The sequence below is a fragment of the Eulemur rufifrons genome, chromosome 7 (assembly GCF_041146395.1).
Source record: "Eulemur rufifrons isolate Redbay chromosome 7, OSU_ERuf_1, whole genome shotgun sequence".
Lineage (NCBI taxonomy): Eukaryota > Metazoa > Chordata > Mammalia > Primates > Lemuridae > Eulemur > Eulemur rufifrons.
In genome coordinates this window covers 1,782,710-1,803,361 of record NC_090989.1, presented here as the reverse complement: position 1 = coordinate 1,803,361, position 20,652 = coordinate 1,782,710, and the positions used below count along the sequence as shown (strand labels likewise).

At 52.4% G+C, this 20,652-nt stretch overlaps 1 protein-coding gene across 1 annotated transcript; it reads right to left on the bottom strand.

The window, feature by feature from the left end:
- Positions 1-1,880: 1,880 nt before the first annotated feature.
- Positions 1,881-20,188, bottom strand: PTTG1IP (PTTG1 interacting protein). Its single transcript, XM_069472215.1, has 6 exons — positions 20,001-20,188; positions 13,660-13,712; positions 10,252-10,360; positions 7,409-7,580; positions 5,669-5,715; positions 1,881-2,856 (listed from the first exon to the last, which is right to left on the bottom strand). Exons 1-6 carry the CDS (start codon positions 20,113-20,115, stop codon positions 2,810-2,812), a joined length of 543 nt encoding a protein of 180 aa, XP_069328316.1. The 5' UTR covers positions 20,116-20,188; the 3' UTR covers positions 1,881-2,809.
- Between the last annotated feature and the right edge of the window lie 464 nt (positions 20,189-20,652).

Below are 20,652 nucleotides of genomic sequence, written 5' to 3'. Positions count from 1 at the left end.
AATGATTTCTGTAAAAAGAGCGGACGTCAGATAGGAAGCGCCTCACCCATCATCCCTTCCTTTCAAAACCCAGGCCTCAGCGGGAAGACTCCAGCCTCACAGATGGTTCCAGACCCAAGGTCCGCGAGGCAGATGAAACCCTCCGGCGAGGTGCCGGGCTCCATGGCCACCGTGACTGCCTGGGAGCGGGTCACAGCCTCACCCCTCCCCTGCTTCACACGAAGGTCTGCAACCTCCAGAGTGAGCAGAGAGCCTGGGCTGGGCTGAGCTGCGCGGGTGCCGCTGCACACAGACGTCACGCTGGGCGGGCCCAAGGCACCACAGGTCCCCTCTGTGCAGCTCAGACTGAACCCGGGGTCTCCAGTGACTGAAGGGGCAGCACAGACGAGGGTGGGCGCTCCCCAGGAAAGGAGGGACCGGGAGGAGGGGGAGAGTGCACAAGCACGTGGGGCGTGGAGGTGCGTTTGGCGCAGGGGAGCCAAGTGCGTGCACCTCAGAGGCCGCCCCGCCTCCTCCCCGAGTCCTCTGCATCCAGCGCCAGAGGAGGAAGGACAGGGCAGGTACCGATGTGTGGAGACAGCAGGCCGGGCCGTGGGGACAGTCTCCGGGTGCAGCCCGTCCCCTTGGCCACAGGTATAAAGTCTGGAGATGCCTGCATCCGACAACGCGTCAGAGGCCCACCTTTACCCAGAAAGTGCCTGCCCCCCAGCTTCTCGGGCTCTCCAAGCAGAAATGTTGACACCAGCAAGACAAAACACAGAAGCACAGATTTATTAAACAGAAGTGTGTATTAAACCATTTCATTGGAAACTGGTTAAAGATTAAGGCACTCCAAACCTCGTGGTTTCCTTGAGGTTACAATTTTGTGGCTGCTCTTAGTACTAAAGCAGAGGAAAGCACATGGGCCAAGACCAGCCTGACAAACGCCCCGACTGGGTGCCTGTGCTGCGTGAAAGGATTAAATACGCTAAATTTAACAACTGGTAGCTCTACTTTCTGCTCAGCAACCTAGATTCAGGAGACAGTGTGACGTTATATACATACTACTGTACTAACACAAAGTTCACTAAAGTCTATTAGAAAGTTTCTTTTATGAACAGTCATGGCTGCTATAAAACAGGAATCTTTGTAATACTTTAAATTACTACAAATGCCCAAGAAGTCAGAAAAATAATAGTAAAGAATTTGTTAAAGTTATGTCCTTAGTTTGTGAAGGTTTCAGGGTGGAAGTGTTAGTTCATGGTACAGACATACTCAGCTAAAAAGGCTCATCGAGCTGTTTGATGATTTCTTAAAGTATTTTGGGTCACAGTGATCTGTCTGTGAACTTTATTTCATGCTGACGACAGTTTCTCTAACAGCATGACTGTAAGTGTGAAAACGGAACACATTGCTTATTTTAGGTGCTGTCGACCTATTTTCCCAAAGCAAAACTTTTCTGAATTCAAAGCAATCTGGCAACTGGGACTACTCTCAAATTGTTTTTAAGCAAAGCTTTGCACATAGTTATTTCATTGTATATTGCTTTCCCTGCCATGAAGAGTTTGGTCCATTTACTAAAGTCACATATCTTGATTTTAAGGAAATGTATGACACGCACAGCATCATGGGTACCTGGAGTGCCATCGAAGAACTCTCAGAGAAGCCGACTCTGAAGGAAATGCTCAAAACACATCCAGGCCAGAGCGGCTGGGAGCCAGAGTGACCTCCCAAGGCACGACGCTCGTCAGGTCTGCCGGGTGCTGTGTGGAGGCCCCGCAGCCGGCCCTGCACACTGCTGCTTCCAGGGCCTGGGGATGAGCCCTTCCTCCTCCTGCCGCGCCCCATGACCCCGGCAGCCTGACAAGCAGAGAGATCTGCGACTCCCGCGGATTCGACTCCCGCGGATTCCCCGACGTCCACCGGGCTGCAGAGAGCGCAGCAGCGCCCTCCTCCTGCTGTCCGCACACAAGCAGCTGACGTAGAGGCAGGGCTGAAAACTGCATTGATCATTCAAGGTTCTACTGGGAAAAAGAGTCTCATGTTCTTCTAAAAATACAAATTTTACAAATTGTCCAATAAGGGGTCTGAACTTTTATATAAAAGTTTTTTGGTGAACTCTTTAAGGTGGAGGAAAGAATCCACGAATTATTGTTTTAAAAATGGCAGTGATTTTACCTATTCCTCAATGCTGCTCAGTACAGCTGAGGTCAGGAAGGGGATCCCTACTAGACTGTGCGCTGGGACGCCGTCTTCAGCAAAAGCCACCTGCGGCAACCCAGGTGAGGATTCAAACCAGACGGGCACGCCAGGCCATGCACAGGCAGGACCAGAGATGCTGTCCATGGCTCTATGGGGAGACGATGAGGGCCCGCTCTCCCCACAGCAAAAGTCAAACCGACTTCCACCTGTTGCTGCGTGAAGCCTGTCAGCCGGCAGAGAGGAACTCAAGGATTCCGCTGCTGCACACAACAGCAACAGCAACAGCAACAGCAACAGCGAGTTGGTGCTGTTTCGCTGCTTAGTTTGCAACGAGCTCATAAATCGAGAAGAGTAGGTGAATAGGCACATTTCCTCCTCAAAAAAACAAAAACAAAAACCCCCCAAAGGTTTACCACCCCAAGTGACTACAGAGATAGACGTAACAGGGAACAGAACACAAGGTGGCAAGTTTGCAGGGACAGAGAAGAACTGTCCTTCCAGGGCAGCTCCCCAAGCGCCCGTCCTGGAGGGCTGGCAGGGGCACTGCCGAGGTCGGGAGTGAGACGGGCCCCCCGCTGGGCTGTGCTGAGGGCGCAGGAAGCTCTGGATTGCAGGGCGAGTCACAGTTTCAGTTGTTTTCGAATCTGGCATAAGGGTTTTCTTCTTTAAACAAACCTGGAAACAAAATGAACTGGAATTATAAATTCATTCATTCACACCAGCAACAAAATTTAAAAAAGCCATATAAGTTAACTAAGTTTGATAAGAAGATTTGTTAAGGTTATGAGAGAACAGGTATTCTAAGAAGGCTCAAATACTATTCTTAACTGTTTCTGAAGTCAAACCACAGTTGCCTTTAAAACAGAAATAAAACTGGAAACAAGAATTCTAACAGACCCCAAAGAATAAAGACTTATTTGCTGACACTCACAAAGAGAAACAAAGAAACTTAAGGCGCATGTTTCTTTCCAGAAAACTACCTTACTCTGAATGTCCTTGTAATTGTTGGCTAACTTTTAGAATTAAGGCTACAGAAAGAACTAAGACCATCAATTTAACTCTCAAGTGTTGGAATATAACTGGAACACAATGTGTATTTTACCATTAAAATAGATCCGTGGTACCTACCCACGGGCTAGTTTTCTCTTCACGTTGCAGAAACACACATGCTCACGCACACGCACACACACTCTCTCTCTCTTTAGAAATCTCTATTGTTTAACCAAAATTATCTGGAACAATGCAACAAACCTATTTCCTGTAATTTTGGGCGAGGGCAGTGGGGAAGGTGGCAGGGAAGAAATGCGGGAACACAGGAGAGAAGCAGGAGGCAGTGCTAAGGACAGACCAGGCTCACTTGCCAAAGCAGGACCAGAGGCGCCAGGCTCTGGGGCAAGAGGCCCTAAGTCAGTTTCGGTGACCAGCTACCAGACACCAAATGCCAAATGCAAGCAGTCTCGTTCAGGGCTTACTGAAAACACAGCTCCTAGGTCTATTTCTAGTTTAGCAGGAAAACCAAAATCACAAGAAGGGTCGGTGTGCACGCTGGTACCGATGTGTTAGCCGAGCCAGCACAGCCTCGGCCTCTCCCCTGCTCCCGGGAACTCCTCCACCCCACTGCGGCTCTGCGAAGTGTAGGCCATTCGATGTGATTTACCATAAACCAGCACAAAAAGGTAATTTCATCACTGCAATTAAAGGGCCACGTTAACCACCAAAACAGCAGGAACACACATCAGTGATACAGAAGACGCCAGCTCCACTGACAGCCTCCCGCCCTCGGGGGGATTTTAAACACTGCTTGTGCCTCTGTCTTTTATTTCCATTACCGTTAACCAGATGCCAAAAAGCTCCTTTGACTGTTTTTGCGCAAACCAAGCTGCCTCCAGCCTACGGCTGGCACAGACGTCCGTGGGCTGACCTGCCACAGGGACAAGTGCGCACTCAGCGAGGGCGGAGAGCCCCATGCAGCCCATGCCACACCCACACACACCCGGGAACATGGGAAACGGAGGCGGCGCGGCAGGGAGAAGACCCAGGGCCAGCACTGGGAGGGACGGCCGAGGACGACGGAGAGCAGAGGGGGATCGAAGGCAGCGGCTTGGTGTGAGCACTGCCCAGGCACAGGCAGTGGTCGCAGGAGACGGAGGGGCAAGAACACGTGAGGAACAGGCTGTGCAGCTGCCAGTTGCCGGTGGCCGGTTGCCGGAACAGCAGGGACGGCCTCACAGCCCGAGCTGGCTTGGAGGCCGACAGGGCAACCAAGGCCTGCCGCCTGGCCTCCAGTCACAGCCTGTGAACGAGGCTTTCCAAGGAGGCCTGAGCACATGGGGAGAGGGACGTCCCAGCCGGGGACAGAGCTAACCCACGGGCACAGCCCAGAGCACCGGCAGCAACGGGGCTCCGCAGCCGCGGTGAGCTCCATCCACAGCCCCGGTGAGGGAGGCGCGCAGCCGACGGCTGCTCCTAGGCTTTGCTGTAACATCTTCCCCCAGGTGATGGAAACAAAGTACAGTGACATAATGTCCCCAGAGGGCAGGAGCCTAAAATACCACTATTTTAGTAAAATACAGTATTTCCTTATTCAAACAAGGGACTCCAAACCGTTAGTCAGAAACAGACTCTGAACTTTTCCTGATTAAATTCAGCCTTTAACACGGTGCTTCGGGGAAAGCACGGTGGGCTCGGGCCTAGGGACCTCCCGAGGCCCTGTGGCTGCCACGCACTAACAGCCATGGGCCTCACATCCAGACAGGTGAGGGGTCAGTTTCTACCACGTCCAACACCACCACACAATCACAAAACCTGGCCAGGAAACGTTAATACTTCTTATGAACTTTTAATGTCATGTAATCTAGGGGAGTACAGGCAATTGAATGTGTATTTCCAATTCATTCCAATGAAATAAAACGTTTATACTTGACACACATGTTCATTCTGGCTACTTCAAAGTCTCCCCCCAAAATCTCTTCAAACAGAACCAAACATGAACAAAACATCTAGGAGACATGCTGAGAGGAAGCATGACCTCAGTTTTGGTGAATTCTCTAAAAAAGGAATGTCGTCTGGGACATTCAGAAGATGGGGCTGAGAGCACCACACCTCGAGGACGAAGGGCCTGCACTCAAGACGAGGACAGGAACCCGGGGCACCAGTCACACGGGCACACCACGTTAAGGCTCAAATGAGATGACAAAGCAGCTACAGTCCATTCTGGAAGTTTCAATACTTCATGAGCAAACAAGTATCGGAGAAAACACGCTTCATGAGGAAGTCTGGCTGAGATACAAAGGTTGTGAGACGTTTGTGGAATGAGTGAACTACAGCACCACCCGGAATGAGGTGTCTTTCTGCGCCAGTGAGTGGGCCCACAGAAGAGAAACTGCGGCCCACACCCACAGCTGGCTCTCACCTGGCATTAACGAGGACCGGGACAGTCTGGCATCAATTCCTAACCAACTGAACAAGAAACAAAATTGATTCTTACCATATTTTTTTCTGATTTCATCATGTCTTAACTTCATCTCTGCTCTCCTAAAAAAGAAAGAAAACATTGTTAGCACCGAACTACTAAGTACAACATAACTTCAAACGACACACCCATTAGTCTCCTTTAGCAGAGGCTGTGGTTTCTCCTGGTGGCTTCCCTCCAGTTCCCAGGATGAGACAGGGTGGGGACAGGCTCGGCCATCGGGCCATACACCTGCCAGGACAGGCAGGGTGACGACAAACCCAGTCTTTGGAGCTACTCCAATATATCATTCTACTCTTTTCAATAAAAGCAATTCAAATCCCAATACTATGATTTTTAAAAAGTCTTTTTTCATATAAAGAAAACGTACTGGCCGGGCGCGGTGGCTCACGCCTGTAATCCTAGCACTCTGGGAGGCCGAGGTGGGCGGATCGTTTGAGCTCAGGAGTTCGAGACCAGCCTGAGCAAGAGCGAGACCCCATCTCTACTAAAAATAGAAAGAAATTATATGGACAGCTAAAAATATATATAGAAAAAATTAGCCGGGCATGGTGGTGCATGCCTGTAGTCCCAGCTACTCGGGAGGCTGAGACAGGAGGATCCCTTGAGCTCAGGAGTTTGAGGTTGCTGTGAGCTAGGCTGATGCCACGGCACTCACTCTAGCCTGGGCAACAGAGTGAGACTCTGTCTCAAAAAAAAAAATAATAAAATAAAATAAAGAAAACGTACTGATAGGGCTGGGCGCGGTGGCTCACGCCTGTAATCCTAGCACTCTGGGAGGCCGAGGCGGGTGGATCGCTCAAGGTCAGGAGTTCGAGACCAGCCTGAGCAAGAGCGAGACCCCGTCTCTACTAAAAATAGAAAGAAATTATATGGACAACTAAAAATATATATATAGAAAAATTAGCCGGGCATGGTGGCGCATGCCTGTAGTCCCAGCTACTCGGGAGGCTGAGGCAGGAGGATCGCTTGAGCCCAGGAGTTTGAGGTTGCTGTGAGCTAGGCTGACGCCACGGCACTCACTCTAGCCTGGGCAACAAAGTGAGACTCTGTCTCAAAAAAAAAAAAAAAAAGAAAACGTACCGATAGCAAAAATCGTAAGCCAGATTCTGAAGATGACTAGGAAAACGCAACTGTTAGCCTTTATTTAGTGGCACGTGACCTCAAGGTGACCACATGGAAGATCTAAGCAGCCTTTACCCTTGCCAGCTGGCAAGGCTGCTCATCAGTCCCCCCGTGTGCCAGGTGTGGATGATATGCCCCACCTCACCTGCCTCCCAGGGCTGCCACACGCCCCCAGCACACACTCTCAGCGTAGTGCTGTGTCAGGGAACTGTGATGCCAGACCCAACTCGGCCACAGGCTGACCCTGACCAATGCTGTCCCTCTGAGCCTCATCGTAAACGCATGGGACTGCACTAACGCCCTTCCCAGGCCCTGCAGCTTAGCAGTAGTAACAAACAGCCATCAAATTGCAAACACGGACGTCTGCCAGCCGGTCACCACCGGCTGCAACCCTTCCTTCAGCAGCAGGAGCGGCAGACAAGGAAGCTGTGAGCAAATTCAGTGGCCACTCGCCAAGTTCCCACCACACGCAGCTTCTCACTCTCTTTACTACAACCTGGAAATTTCCATGGATACTGAACACGTTATTAATTTCCAAAAAATAAGAAAACTCATGAAACTTATTTTCATGGCCTTCCAGGTCTGAATTCCCTGGAAACGCACTTCTTCCAAACAAGACCGTGAGCTCACCTTTCCTCCTGCCGCATCCGCCGCTCTTCCCGCTCTCTCATCTCCTTCTCGTCACTCTTGTCCAGCTCCCGACGCCTCTTCCTCCGGCAGCAGCAGCAGCAGCAGACAGCAATGCCCAGGAGGATGGCCGCCCCCACCACCGACATGGCGATAATCAACGCCTCAAAGTTCACTGGAATCCAAGCACGCTGAGTTAGACCCGTGTCGAGGACGGGAGCTGCCGCTAAAGCACCGTCCCCTTGTCTGCGGAGAGTCACTTCAGAACACAGGGGCGCCGGGGTTCTGCCGTGGCCCTGCACCCAGACAGGGTCCCACCGGTGGGCAGGAGGGCCCTCCCAGTCTCCTTTCAGCCACACACGTGACAGACAATTTACGGACTAACTGCAATGAACTGAAGTGACAGGGCAGTTTTTCTCACTTGATATTGAAAAGATGTCTCAAGCCTGAGAAAAGCTAACAGAAACCAGAAAGAAGACAAATAATTCTAAGCAGCATATTCAGATCCTCATTCTAAACTCTTAATTTAGTGGAACTCATAGAAATGGAAGTTAAGCCTGATACCATTTTTATTATTTGATTATCAAAGTCAAGAATATTACAATAGGCCAGGCACGGTGGCTCACGCCTGTAATTCTGGCACTTTGAGAGGCTGAGGCTGGAGGATCACTTGAGGTCAGGAGTTCGAGACCAGCCTAAGCAAGAGACCTTGTCTCCACCAAAAATAGAAAATTAGCCAGGTGGGATGGCACGAGATTTGGCCATCCCTGTCACCTAGGGTGGGAATTTCAGTTCACAAAAGAATGAGCAAAAATGCCTATTTGAAGAGGTGCTCAACATCACTAGTCAGAGAAATGCCAATTACAACCCCAATAAGACACACCACACACCCACCAGAGGGACTAAAATGAAGATGACTGATTGCCCCAAATGCTGGCAGGGACCGGAGCAACTGGAGTCCCACACTGCTCAGAGGACAACGTCTGGCAGAGCTACTAAGGCTAAGCGTGAATGTGTGCTGTGAGCCGCATGCCCCTCCGAAGGCAAGCCCAGCGAGTGAGCGCAGTGCCAACGCCAGCCAGGCACCGTCCGCAGCAGTGCAGGAGCCGCTCCTGTCCTCTAGCAGGACGGACAGTCCACTCTGGAATCCCGCACAACAGCGGGACAAACGACGGCACACAACTTGCGTGAATCTCAGACGTGCTAAACAGAAGTCCAGATACAGGACTGTATTGTTTTCTTTCTACAAAGGTCAAGAACAGGCAACACAATCTGTGGTGACCCATGGGAATCCTGACAGGAATGGGACCTGCTCAGAGTGCAGGAATGTCCTACATTATTTGCTCTGAGTGGTGATAACCATATATGTTGCAAAAATTCACTGAATATACGTATGTGCGTATGTCTGTGTGTATGTATCACAGTCTGTGCAGAGAGGGAGGCTAAAGAGGGGTGTGCTTCATTAGCAGACTCACGTCAATCTAAAAACGCCTTAATAACAGGTGCTGAAAATGTCAAGGACTCCCTAGTCCAGGAGCAGCCTCTGTGGAAAAGTCCCAGAGAAGACAGCAGTCAAGACGGCAGCAGACCACGGTGAGGCCCTGGGAGGCCTTTCTGGTGTGAGGCTGGCAGAGGACGGCCAGCTGGGCAGATGTGATGGGTGTGCACACACACAAACCGCACATACAAACCACACACACCCTCCTGCATGGACATTCCACAATCACAGCCACCCCTGAGCCCAACACAAGTTCTGAATTCCCCGGGGTCTTGACACCAGAAATAAGTTCTTCCAGATGGAGGCTGATGGGTTTTGAGATGGAAATCAATTAGAAAAAAAGATTAACAAAGAGTAAGCTGCAGAGGGATCCAAGATGCAAACACACAAAAAGAATCTTCAAAGTGCTGGGAAGAAAATATTGGTGGCTCTGTGGAGCTTAAGAAGATGGCCTACGTATTACCCCAAAACCCAAAGCCATAAAGGAAAAGATTAATGAATTCAATTACTTAAAGATGAATTCGATAATACGTAGGAAGAAAACACCCAAAACTAATTTAAAAGGCAAACTAAAAAACAATTTGGGGCCAGGCACGGTGGCTCACGCCTGTAATCCTAGCACTTTAGAGGCTGAGGTGGGAGCATCACTTGAGGCCAGGAGTTTAAGACCAGCCTTAGCAAGAGCAAGACCCCATCTCTACAAAAAATAGAAAAATTAGCCGGCATGGTGACAGGCACCTGTAGTTCCAGCTACTTGGGAGGCTGAGGCAGGAGAATGCTTGAGCCCAGGGTTTTGAGGTTGCAGTGAGCAAAGATGATGCCACAGCACTCTAGCCAGGGCAACAGAGCAAGACCTTGTCTCAAAAAAGAAAGAAAACAAAACAATTTGAATCCCAAAAGAGCTAATTTCCCCAATAAAAGAACAACTGTAAAATTAACTATATGCAGACAGAGACCCGGGAAAAGCAGGGCTGTGTCCATGCCAAGCAGGGATTCTTAAGCTGGGGAACTGGAGACTACGGGAACCCACAAGCGGGTTTCAAGGGTGGCACTCGAGCACCACCAATACACAAGGTGCAGGATGTTTAAAAAAGCGGCCTTCAAACTCCCCCTTTCCCATCCACCTCCCACGTGCAGAGTTCAGTGCGAGGGTGACGACCTGGAAGGCTGTCCTCCAGATTCCCCAGGTGGCTTTCCCAGACGCCAGACTAACACTGGCTTCCAGCCGTCTCAGTGGGAGTCACAGAGCTACTGGCAGCATGTTTTCTAGCAACTTATGTTAACTGAGCAAATACTAAAATTATCAAAGTAGCACTGATTTTGCAAGAAGCAAATGAAAGCAACTTACCCCAGCAAACACCCCAGCGTGCAGAACTCAATTTACAAAGTGAACCAGGTGGCAAGATTTTTGTAACTGGGTAGTCCAAACATGCCTTGTTGGTGTTGCACCACAGACACTGAAAGAGATCAGCATTAAATAAACGTTAGAAAAGCAACATAAACACCAAAGAACCAGACCGTCCAGGGCCCGACCACCTTTCACGTTGCCACTGCCAACCGGCATGGTCATCTCTCGTGGGCGGCTGTGACGGCCTTGTCCGTGTTACTCAGACCTCTTCCACAGCTCACCCAGCCGTGGCCTCCGTGCTGCTCCTGAGAGCTGCACCCCTGCTGCTCCGGCCTCTGGACAGCCTGCTCCCCTCCCCCGACACCTGCACGGTTCTCCCACCTACTCGACCAGGCCTGCCCCAACCCACCCACTTCACACGGCACCCGTCTCCCCGATCCCTTCCCTCAGTACCTCCCAACATGCTGTGCACCTGTGCACGTCACTGGAGCAACCCAAGCACACAGGACAGAGCCTGGCCCACAGCAGGCTCATTCAGCGTCTGCTGAAAGGGCTTTGGCGACCATGGTGGTCACCATCTGTAGAAAGGTACCACGCGATCTTTACAGCCGCACTAAGTTGCCGCCATTTGAAAGACAATGCAATTAAGGCTTACGAGGCATCCGCCCAGAACTCAAGAGCAGGAGAGAACCTCATGGATGCTCTGGTCTGCGCCCTTCAAAGGCTGGGGTGAGGCTGGAGCAGCGCAGAGACGGCACCACCAACCAGCGGGCGCGTCAGAGCCCAGAGCGGGCCGGCCACGGAACGCGGCAGTGCACACTGAGGCCCAAGAGCCTTCGTGAGCCAGGCACTGTGGGTGACAAGAAACGCAGCCCAGGTGACCCGGGTGGGCATCCTCGGCAGACAACACGTAGGAGGGGGCGAGAGACCTGCACTCTCAGTGCAACCAACATGCCAGCCAATGTCGAGACTTTGCCTGTTTTTTAAATCTTATTAAGTAGGATAGAAAAGCATAAATTTTTTTGTCCCAGGTTAAGGCAAAGGTCTACTACAAATTTTTATTAAAATGTAACCTGGGCTTTCTTTCCCAGGGCTATTTATACAGTGATCACTTTAATGCATTATTTAAACAGCTTAGAACATATTTTAAATTTATTTATTTATTTTTAATGAAAATGGGGTCTTGCCAAATTGCCCAGGCTGCCCTCAAGCCCCTGGCCTCAAAAGATCCATTTCGATAGGACAGTTTTACCATAAGCCCTGAGAGCTCACTGGGAGGACACCGCACTGTCTCTGGCGGCGGCGGCGGCGGTGGTGGTGGTGGTGGTGAAGTTTGGCTGTGTTTTTAATCGATGAGGTACCACGCAGGCAACAAACAACTGAGGCAGCACCAAGGGGACTGCCTGCCTCAGCCTCTGTTTCTCCATCCCCTGAGGCCTCCCGGGCACTCAGACATCCTTCCAGAAACCGCCTGTGTGTGCGCAAGGACACGTCCGTGTGAGTCTGGAGCCAGGGGCACGTCTGCTGGGCGCCGCTACAGCACCGCTTTCTGACTTGCTCTGCCTGGGTTCAGAGCAGCGGTCAGGCCTTCAGATGAAGTCCAGGCCTGGGGCTACTGTGGACTGGACCCTCCCACTGTGACCCGGGCAAGTCCCCTAGCCACCTCAGTTGAGACTGCTGTCATCACCACACCCAACCAAGGGTGACAATGCAGCAAAAATGCTCTCTGGGCTGCAAAGCGACGTACGATGGTAAGCTATTTTTATGGCTGAGATGACCCCCGTAGAAAAACCCAGAGACCAAAAAGAAGCCCCATCAAGAAAATACCACCCATGAGGACCAGACCCACTCGGGCACGTTCAACATTATCGCTGACAAGATCTGAAAACTATAGTCACCGCATATTTCAGTTTTTAATCAGCAAATCCAAGTAGCCACTTAAATCCCACAAATTGACAAGATATACCTCAAACCCACACTTCTGCCACATAGGGTGACAACTGTTTTTTAAAAACCTAGCTAATGCCTTAGAGTGGAAATCGTCTAACACGTCTTTCCCGACCTGTCACCAAACCTCGCCGTCAGGGAAAGAGAAACATAGGCTCTGCAGTTCTCAGCGCCCTGTGTAACCTGGCTGGAAGGGGCAGGAGTGGTGGCCTCCCTGGGACCGTGAGGCACAAAGACCCCACAGAACGCTGACTTCTGTCCCAACCAGTGCCACCCACTGCTGGCCTCCCCTCAGGTTGTCCCATGCTGGGGACATGGTGCTGCGATTGAGCAAGGTCAGAGACGCTAAGTGCAGGCGCTGCTGAATCAAGAGCTCCGCAGCAAGGCAGTGCTCAGGAGGGGCCAGCTGGGGCGGCCACAGGCGCAGCCGCCACACCGAGGCAGCCGAAAGAGCCCTCACAAAGCAGCGTGTTCACACACCTTCAGCAAGATCCATACAGCTGCGCTATTTCCAACTCTCCTGGAGAGACAGCTGAACACTCCCATGAGAGCCCAGGACGACCACCGGGGAGTGACCCTGGGAGGCTCTGGCCCCACCTCATAACGTGGAGGACGAGAGAACCTTGCTCTGGAATGGCCACACTCTCGCTCAAGGTTGCGCAGGGATGCAGAAGAACTAGGCACAAGCGCCAACCACACTGGGCTGAGTCTCATGTTGTAACCAGAGACGCTGTGGACAGAGTCCGACCCACCGACCAGACGGCCCGCTCCGTTCCCGTGCACAGAGCTGAGAGGGCAGCGTCTGTTGCAGCCCTTGACAAGCGAGGCAGATCCGAGGCTTACGCACAACCCAGTTGCTCTTGAACAGGGGCTGTTAGGACAGCTGACCCCACAGCTCTGAGCAGGGAGCGGGCGAGGAGGACTCCAGGCACCTGGCAAGTGTGGACTCCAGCCCCGACTCTGCTCCCAGAGCACTTGCTGCCGTGTCTCGGGGGCCCATCTCACAGATGAGGTCACAGCCCTGCCCCCAACAGGCCTCTAAGGCCTAATGACCCCACAGGAAAGAAAGGCCTAGTCACAGGTTGACAGTCGTAGATTAGACGCTAAGTACGAGCACAAACTCAGCCCAGCGCAGGTCTCCGCCCTGGTCACCTAATGCCCAGCCAACCTGACGCCTCCCAGCCAGCTCCCACCCCCGCAGGCCCGGCCCCGTCCACGAATTCCTACGCCCACCGCCTGCTACAGGGTGAAGTCACAGACACTGATCGTGCTCAGGTGGTATCTGCAGTTTTCAAGAGAAGGTTTAATATGCCTGAGAAAGGCTAAAATAATATTTAATAACTATCACAAAAAATACCTCCACACATCTTAAAAGGCAGAGCCCCTTCGACACACAAGTGACTGTGACTTGGGAAAAGGCAGTCTGCTCTGGGACGGCACTCTAATCTGCTCGCTACTTACGGAGACGTTCTTCAGGCACTCTTCGCAGGTTCTGTTTGTGTTCTGAGAACAGGCTGCAGGGGAGAGACAGAGACAAACAAATCACTGAGAAATCAGGCAACGTCAGTATTAGCTCACAAGGGCAGGGGACTAGTGAGGGACGCTGGCACTGAGAATTCCTGATTGGGAACGACCAAGATGAACATCCGCTCAAGAAGCTCCTGCTAACAAGCCTTCTTCAAGACATTTGGAACAAACATTCTGGAACCCTGCTGCAAGAGAACAGCAAACACAGGGCTCCTACCTGCAAGGGATCTTCTGGGAAAGAAGAGGTTCCAATCACAACAGGCTGTGCTTTACGTGACTCTCCTGTAGAGGAGGTGAGCCGCACGGCTTCCTCATCGCTAAGCACTAACCCCCTGAGACCTGCTGTTCCTCGGCAGACACCTTTTGGGAAACCAGGAGCCTCCCTCCAAGGCCACAGCAACACCAGCAACACGGCCACGAAGCACACCCATGTTTTCAGACTTACCTACAGATCTCACGTGACAAGGCAGGTCTCAGCGCCCTGGCCAGCCTCTGCTAGACAGGCTGTGCCCCCCACCACCAAGGGAGCAGCACTGCCCGGTTGGCCTGTTCCAGTCACGCAGAACACCTGGGACTCTGCCAGCTACGCACAGCACTGCCGCCGTGAGAAGGGGTCAAACTCCAAGCAGCTAACAGCTCTGGGCTCAAGCTGGTCAGCAGCAAAGAGCTACCACTGCATGAATAAAGGACCTCCAACATGCTACTCAGCAGCTGCGGACCGCTCACTCCCCACCACCCCTTCAAACACACACTTTGAAAAGAGTTCTGTGCTCAACGAGTCACGAGAGAAATGCAAATTAAAACTCCCATGAGCTACAACTGCACACCCACCAGGGTGGCTAAAACTTAAGGGAATGACAATAGCAAATGCTGACAGGGATGTACAGCAACAGGAACCCTCACACACACAGCGTTGGTGGGAGTGAAAATAGTTCAACCATTTGCAAAAAGGTCTGGTGGCTGTTCATAAAACAAACATGCACCCACCCCACAACTCAGCAATCCACTCTTAGGTATTCTGCCCACGAGACGTTCGAGCCTACGGCCACAGAAAGACCCGAGGAGGAACGTTCACAGCAACTGTATCGGTAGCAGCCCCAAGCTGAAAACAGCCCCGATGACCCCCGTAGGAGGATGGACAGACTGGAACATTCAGACAATTCAAGCAGGGAGCCAAGAACAGCAAACACACAGATGCCATCTGCAAGGGATTTTCTGGGAAGGGTGAGATTTCAAACACAAAAGGCTGTTTTGTATGTCTTCCCTTTAGAGGAGGTGAGCCCCGTGGCCACGTGATCACTAACACGATTCAGCCATGAAAAGAAATGGACTGGTCTACACAAAACACAGATGAATCCAAAAAACAGAGTGTGGAATGTCCGAGCAGACTGCGCAACTCCACGCGATGCAGCCGCAGAACAGGGGAAACTCGTCTCTGAGGGGGGCGGCAACGGAGGAGGGGCGGGGCCGGAACCTTCTGGATTGATAAAGAGAAGGCCAACTAGCAAATAGAAGAAATGGCTGGGCACTGTGGCTAACACCTATAATCTCAGCATTTTGAGAGGTGGAGGCAGAAGGATCACTTGAGCCTAGGAGTTCGAGACCAGCCTGGACAACACAGTGAGACCCTGTCTCTACCAAAAAAAAATTTTAAAAGTTAGCCAGGTGTGGTGGTGTATGCCTGTAGTCCCAGCTACTGAGGAGGCTGAGGCAGAAGGATCGCTTGAGCCCAGGACTTCGAGACTGTAGTGACCTATGATCGTGCCTCTGCACTCCAGCCTGGGGCACAAAGCCAGATACTGTTTCTTAAAAAAAAAATAAAATAAAAAATAAGGCAGAAGAAATGATGAGTTCAGAAGTCTCCGTTTCACAACCCTCACAGTCAACACCGACACAGGCCAGAATTCCCTGAGGATGCCAAGGCCACTGCGTTGTCTGTGGAGTGACAGACATCAACAGTCTCAAAGCACCTCCCCACAGGTTAATCACTACTGTGATTAGGAAAGAAAACAGCACCTTCCAAGTGATCACAGTCGTCACAATGACCTCTGAACAACACGATAAGGGGACAAAGTGACAGCAGGTGGGCGGGGCACCGAGGACACAGGCACTCGGCAGCCTCCTGCCACAGAGCACCTGAATCAAATCGGAGTAAACTCAAACAAGACCGACTGAGGGTCCTTCCACAAACTGGCTTTCTTAAAACAGACTGAGAAGCTATTCTAGACCAATGGAGATTAAAGAAATGTAATAATTAAATGCAACCAGTGATCCTAGATTTCAGGGGGTGGGAGGAACAGAACAACATTGCTGGGATAATTGGTAAAATTTGTATATATACTGTACATTAAACAGAGTATTCAATATTGTATCAATGCCAAATGTCCAGATTTTGATAACTCCGTATATTCCAGTTATGTAGAATGTTCTCATTCTCAGGAGATACACCCTGAAGAATTTAGCGGTAAGGGGCCACATCAGTAACCTACTTTCAAACGGTTTGGTCAAAATAACAACAAGCAATACGATTATAATTTGTTAATTTACATAAAATTTTTAATAAATAAAATACAAACGATTTCATCATAAACTGGGAGATAAGCAGATCTGGGGGTGCTGCAGCAACGGCGCAGGTGCTGAGAGCACCCCCCTTCTGTGCAGCTCTGAGATCTGCCCACCTAAAGCTGGGAAGGGAGGTGCAGGGAGGGCCTCCCACACCCTCCTCTGGTCCTTCTGGAAAGTCATCTACAGGAAAGGACGTCCTTCCTCCTCGGTCTAACAGTGGACGCGGGAGACAGGGATGATGTGGTGTGGGAACTCACTCATGGGGATTTTCATCTTTAAAGGTTTTTGATAACTAGTCTGTGTCAACTGAAGGAGCTGAGCTCCAAGACACCATAAACTCTGTCCACCCCCAGGCCTCTGGATTATGGGCCAGTCTGAGTCAGAGGTCAGGCACGGGAGGAAGAGGCAGAGGAAACCGCCCAAGGTACACCCAGCATGCCAAGAAAGGGTGGGGTTTCAACATGGGGGAAACATCAATGTCAAGCAGTCCTCAGGAAAATAACTTCAAGGCTGGGAAAAAGGCATTCTGTTCTCTTTCAAAAGCACATCATCTTGCATAGTAGGAAGGAAGGACATTAACCATGTGTTGCTGCGTAGAGACAGGCAGTGCTTTGTTTCTTTAAGCTGTCAGTCACTGTATCACTCATCTCATCAAGGGACACAGAAAGCCATGGGCCAGAGAGCCAGAGATAAGGAAAACTGCTCTTGTATCTCTGAAGTCTAATGCTGAACACGAACACCCTGACTTCTGAGGTCCTACGGCTGTGAGGCTTCAACTTAGGTTCCATTACTATTTGTCAATTAAAGAACTTCCAGTCTCATTTACTTCAGAAATGAAAAGAAAACAAACAAGAAGTGTTTACTGTCAGGCTACACTAACCCACTATGATCCCTGGAGCGCTTTCCTAAAGTTTCCATGAGTCAATAAATTCATTAAGCACAAAAGGACACACTAGCATGTGTGAAGAGATATGCTTTCTAAAATTAAGGCAGCAAGCAGGCACAGTGGCTCATGCCCATAATCCTAGCACTCTGGGAGGCCGAGGCAGAGGATTGCTTGAGACCAGAAGCTCAAGACCAGCCCAAGCAAGCGCGAGACCCCATCTCTACAAAACACAGAAAAATTAGCCAGGCATGTAGTCCCAGCTAGTCAGGAGGCCGAGGCAGGAGGATCACTTGAGCCCAGGAGTCTGAGGCTGCAGTGAGCTATGATCACGCCACCGCACTCCAGCCTGGGCAACAGACTGACACCCTGTCTCAAAAAATGAAAAATAAGGTAGCAAGTAAATATATTACTCATCATGTACCCAACCCACAGCAGGCCACAGGCTGCAGTCTGCCGTGCCCCTCAGTGGTAGAACAGGCCCCTAAAGGGTGCACTGTGCTCACTGTGCACACAGAGGCATGGAGAACACCTACACTGTCAATTTCAGGAGAGAAAAAAAGGTGGATGTTCATTAAGACAAAGAAGTCCTTGTCACCCCACTATTTCAGTAGAATATAAAGTGGTAAAGAGTGGTAGTATGTATCAAAAATATGAACCATGTGTATACTGTAGCATTCTGTACAATTGACTTAGAAAGCCCTGTTTCTTGGGGTGAGGGGGCAGGACTACAGATCCCCCTCGAGATCGAGAGTCCCACTCTAAGGAGCAGTTGGTAAGACCCGCCACCCAGAGGTGGCCACCACTGGGGTCCTCAGGACTCCTCTGTGGAGGGCAGCAGACTGAGGTCCTTTCAGGGATCACCTTCCCCCAGATGCTCTTGGAGTCAGTCTAACCTCAACCCCAACACAAAGTGGGGTCCAAACACCCTATCAAGGTTTCTTTTAACTTCGTGAACCTCGCCTTTCTAAAGATCTTCAATACACCATGGGTTCCTAAAGTCTCCCTCCACCAAAACACACAAAAAGACATTAAAGTGTTGGTTCTGGATTAGTGAGATGTGTTCTTTAAATTCACACAGCATCCTTGCAAAGACAAAATGTTCTCAACATTAGCACTGCGCTCACATTCCTGTAAGTATGACAAGCAGTAAAAATCTCACCCTAAGCAAATACTCTGTCGGAAGAGGGGACAACTCACTGCTCTAAGTATCGCCTCTCTCCAAGGACAAGGAGAATGCAGACACCGAGGCTCTAGGGCACTAAACACCAACGTGGCATGACACCATTCCTCCCACTTCAAGGTGTCCCCAGTGAGAGACAGCACCGCCCCCCTCCCCAGGACTGAGTGATTACACGTGGAAGCAAACAAGTTCGGATGACACACCGAATGGCGCTTCTGGTTTAATCCCCAAACTGTCGCAGTCCAGTCCACGCATCTCACCCACCCCTGCACCCTGCAGACGACCAGAGAAAAAGAATCGGGGCGGCCACACGAAAACCTCAGGGCTGCTTTCCTGACACACCCCTGAGCCCCTGACAAGATTTCTGCACCACAAATTCTCCTGGCAAACGCCCATTCTGCCCAGCGAAAAGCATTCACTGCACAGCTGTACTTAGAACTCAATTTAGGCCAAAAGTTCCCCACACTATTGGACTCCTTCATTAATGGACTTCCAGCCAGCTGCAGCGTCACAAACACTAAGCACACCTGGAAGCAGGTAAGAAGAAACTTAAACAATGCCGGCCTGGAATGAAATGCAGCAAGGGCACAGAGAAAAGGCGTTTGCTATGCCAGAATTAAACAGAACGTGACAAAGTCTGGGCTGACACGAGTTGAGAAAAGCGTTAGCCCCTCAGGCTGGACTGAGGTCAACCCCAATTGTAAAGGTCATGAAACTGAGGCCGAGGAGCTATTACCCACACCTCGTGACCACCTGGACACTCCACACACAGAAGGATGGAGACACTTCTGAAGCCGGCCCGACCGTCACTCTCGGTTTAAAAGCTCCGGTGATTGCCCACCATCCTCAGGGCAGCCCCCCGGGCCCCTGGAGGCCGCACCCTGGCCAGACCCCCAGGAAGCACCCGCTGTCTCCGGAACTCTGTGGGCCTCATCAGGCACTTTCCTCCGATAGAACGCCCCCCAACCCGGCGCCCTGACTGCTGCTCTCTTGGTCAGTCTCCCGAGGAACCAGCTCCTAAAAGGACAGGAGCGTCGCGTGTCGGCCACCACCGGGGCCCCAGTGCCTGGCACAGACGGGATAAGCGAACCAACGATGCCCGCCTGCCGGTCTGGACAGCTCAGACACTGAACCAGTTTGCTTCAAGGCAGGCACTACAGCGTCGTTTCCGATAAGGCCTCTCTCGTGCCTACGGCATGAAACAACCCCAAGTCCTCGCCCCTGTGCCCACTGCTCCCCTGGGGAGGGCGGCAAGGCGGGCGGCTGCGGCCCCCGCGACCCTCCAGGGGCCTGGGGCCCGGACACCGGCTGCCGCCCCAACCCCAGCCCGCCCCGGCCACGGTGGAGACGCCTGAAGCTGAGCTTCCCCGCGAGAGACCGCAGGGCGCCGGGCAGGGACGCGTCCCCTCGCCGGGGCGGGGGCGCCACCGTCAGGCGCCAGGAGTGGCCGCAGCGGGCTGGACAAAGCCCAAGGGCCGGCGCCTTCCCGCCCGCTCAGGGGGCCCCTCCGCCCCCACCCCCGGGAGCAGCCCCCGCCTGCGACCGCGCGCCCCGGGCCGCCCCTCCGAGGCCGGCGCCGCCACCTCACGGCCCTCGACACCCCTCGACCGCCCCGCAGCCCCCGCCCGGCCCCGGCGCCCTCACCCGCTGAGGACGGCTCCTGCGCGGCGGCCGCCTGGACGAGCAGCAGGAGCAGCGCGGCGCCGCCGAGGGACAGCCCCCAGCACGGCGTCGGCCCGCGGGCCCCGCCGGACGCCATGGCCGGTCGGCGGGTCAGTCAGTCAGGCGCTGGCCGACACCTGGACGCCAGCCCTAGCTGTTTCTGCCCGGAAGAGCCGCGACGCCGGAAGTGGACCCACGGGGCGGGGACAGGCGAGTGCGCAGCCGCGGGCTTCTGCTTGTCCCGCCCCCTCGCCCTCCTCCGGGTGCCGTTGTGCTCAGTGCGCCTGCGCAATGGAGGAACGCGGACGGGCGGCAGCGGCTAAGGCTCAGTGCGCCTGCGCGGTGCGACGGGCTACGGGTCTAGGGGTTGGGTGCGATGGCGTGTTTCGGGGCCTTGACCCTGAAGCGGAACGGGGTTCCGGGACGGTGGCCCCAAGCGCTGCTAATGCTACTCTTGAAAGGGCCGCTGCAGGAGGCGGTGGGCTCGCCGGGGTCGGGGGACGCCCGCGCCCTGGGGCCGGAGCTCCGCGCGCCGAACAGGGACCGCCTCCCTGAGGCCGCCGCCAGCATCCTAGCGGTGGCCGTCGGGCGTTTGGTGACGTGTGCGCCTGAGAGTACCGAAATCACTCTCAAA

What these genes read in the sequence shown, in the direction of transcription:
- PTTG1IP (XM_069472215.1), bottom strand. Translation starts at nt 20,115, where the DNA reads ATGGCGTCCGGCGGGGCCCGCGGGCCGACGCCGTGCTGGGGGCTGTCC. An exon ending in ACGCTGGGGTGTTTGCTGGG is followed by an intron (nt 7,581 to 10,251) that starts GTAAGTTGCTTT and finishes CTTGGATTCCAG; the next exon opens with TGAACTTTGAGGCGTTGATT. An exon ending in TGAAATCAGAAAAAAATATG is followed by an intron (nt 2,857 to 5,668) that starts GTAAGAATCAAT and finishes TTTTGTTTCCAG; the next exon opens with GTTTGTTTAAAGAAGAAAAC.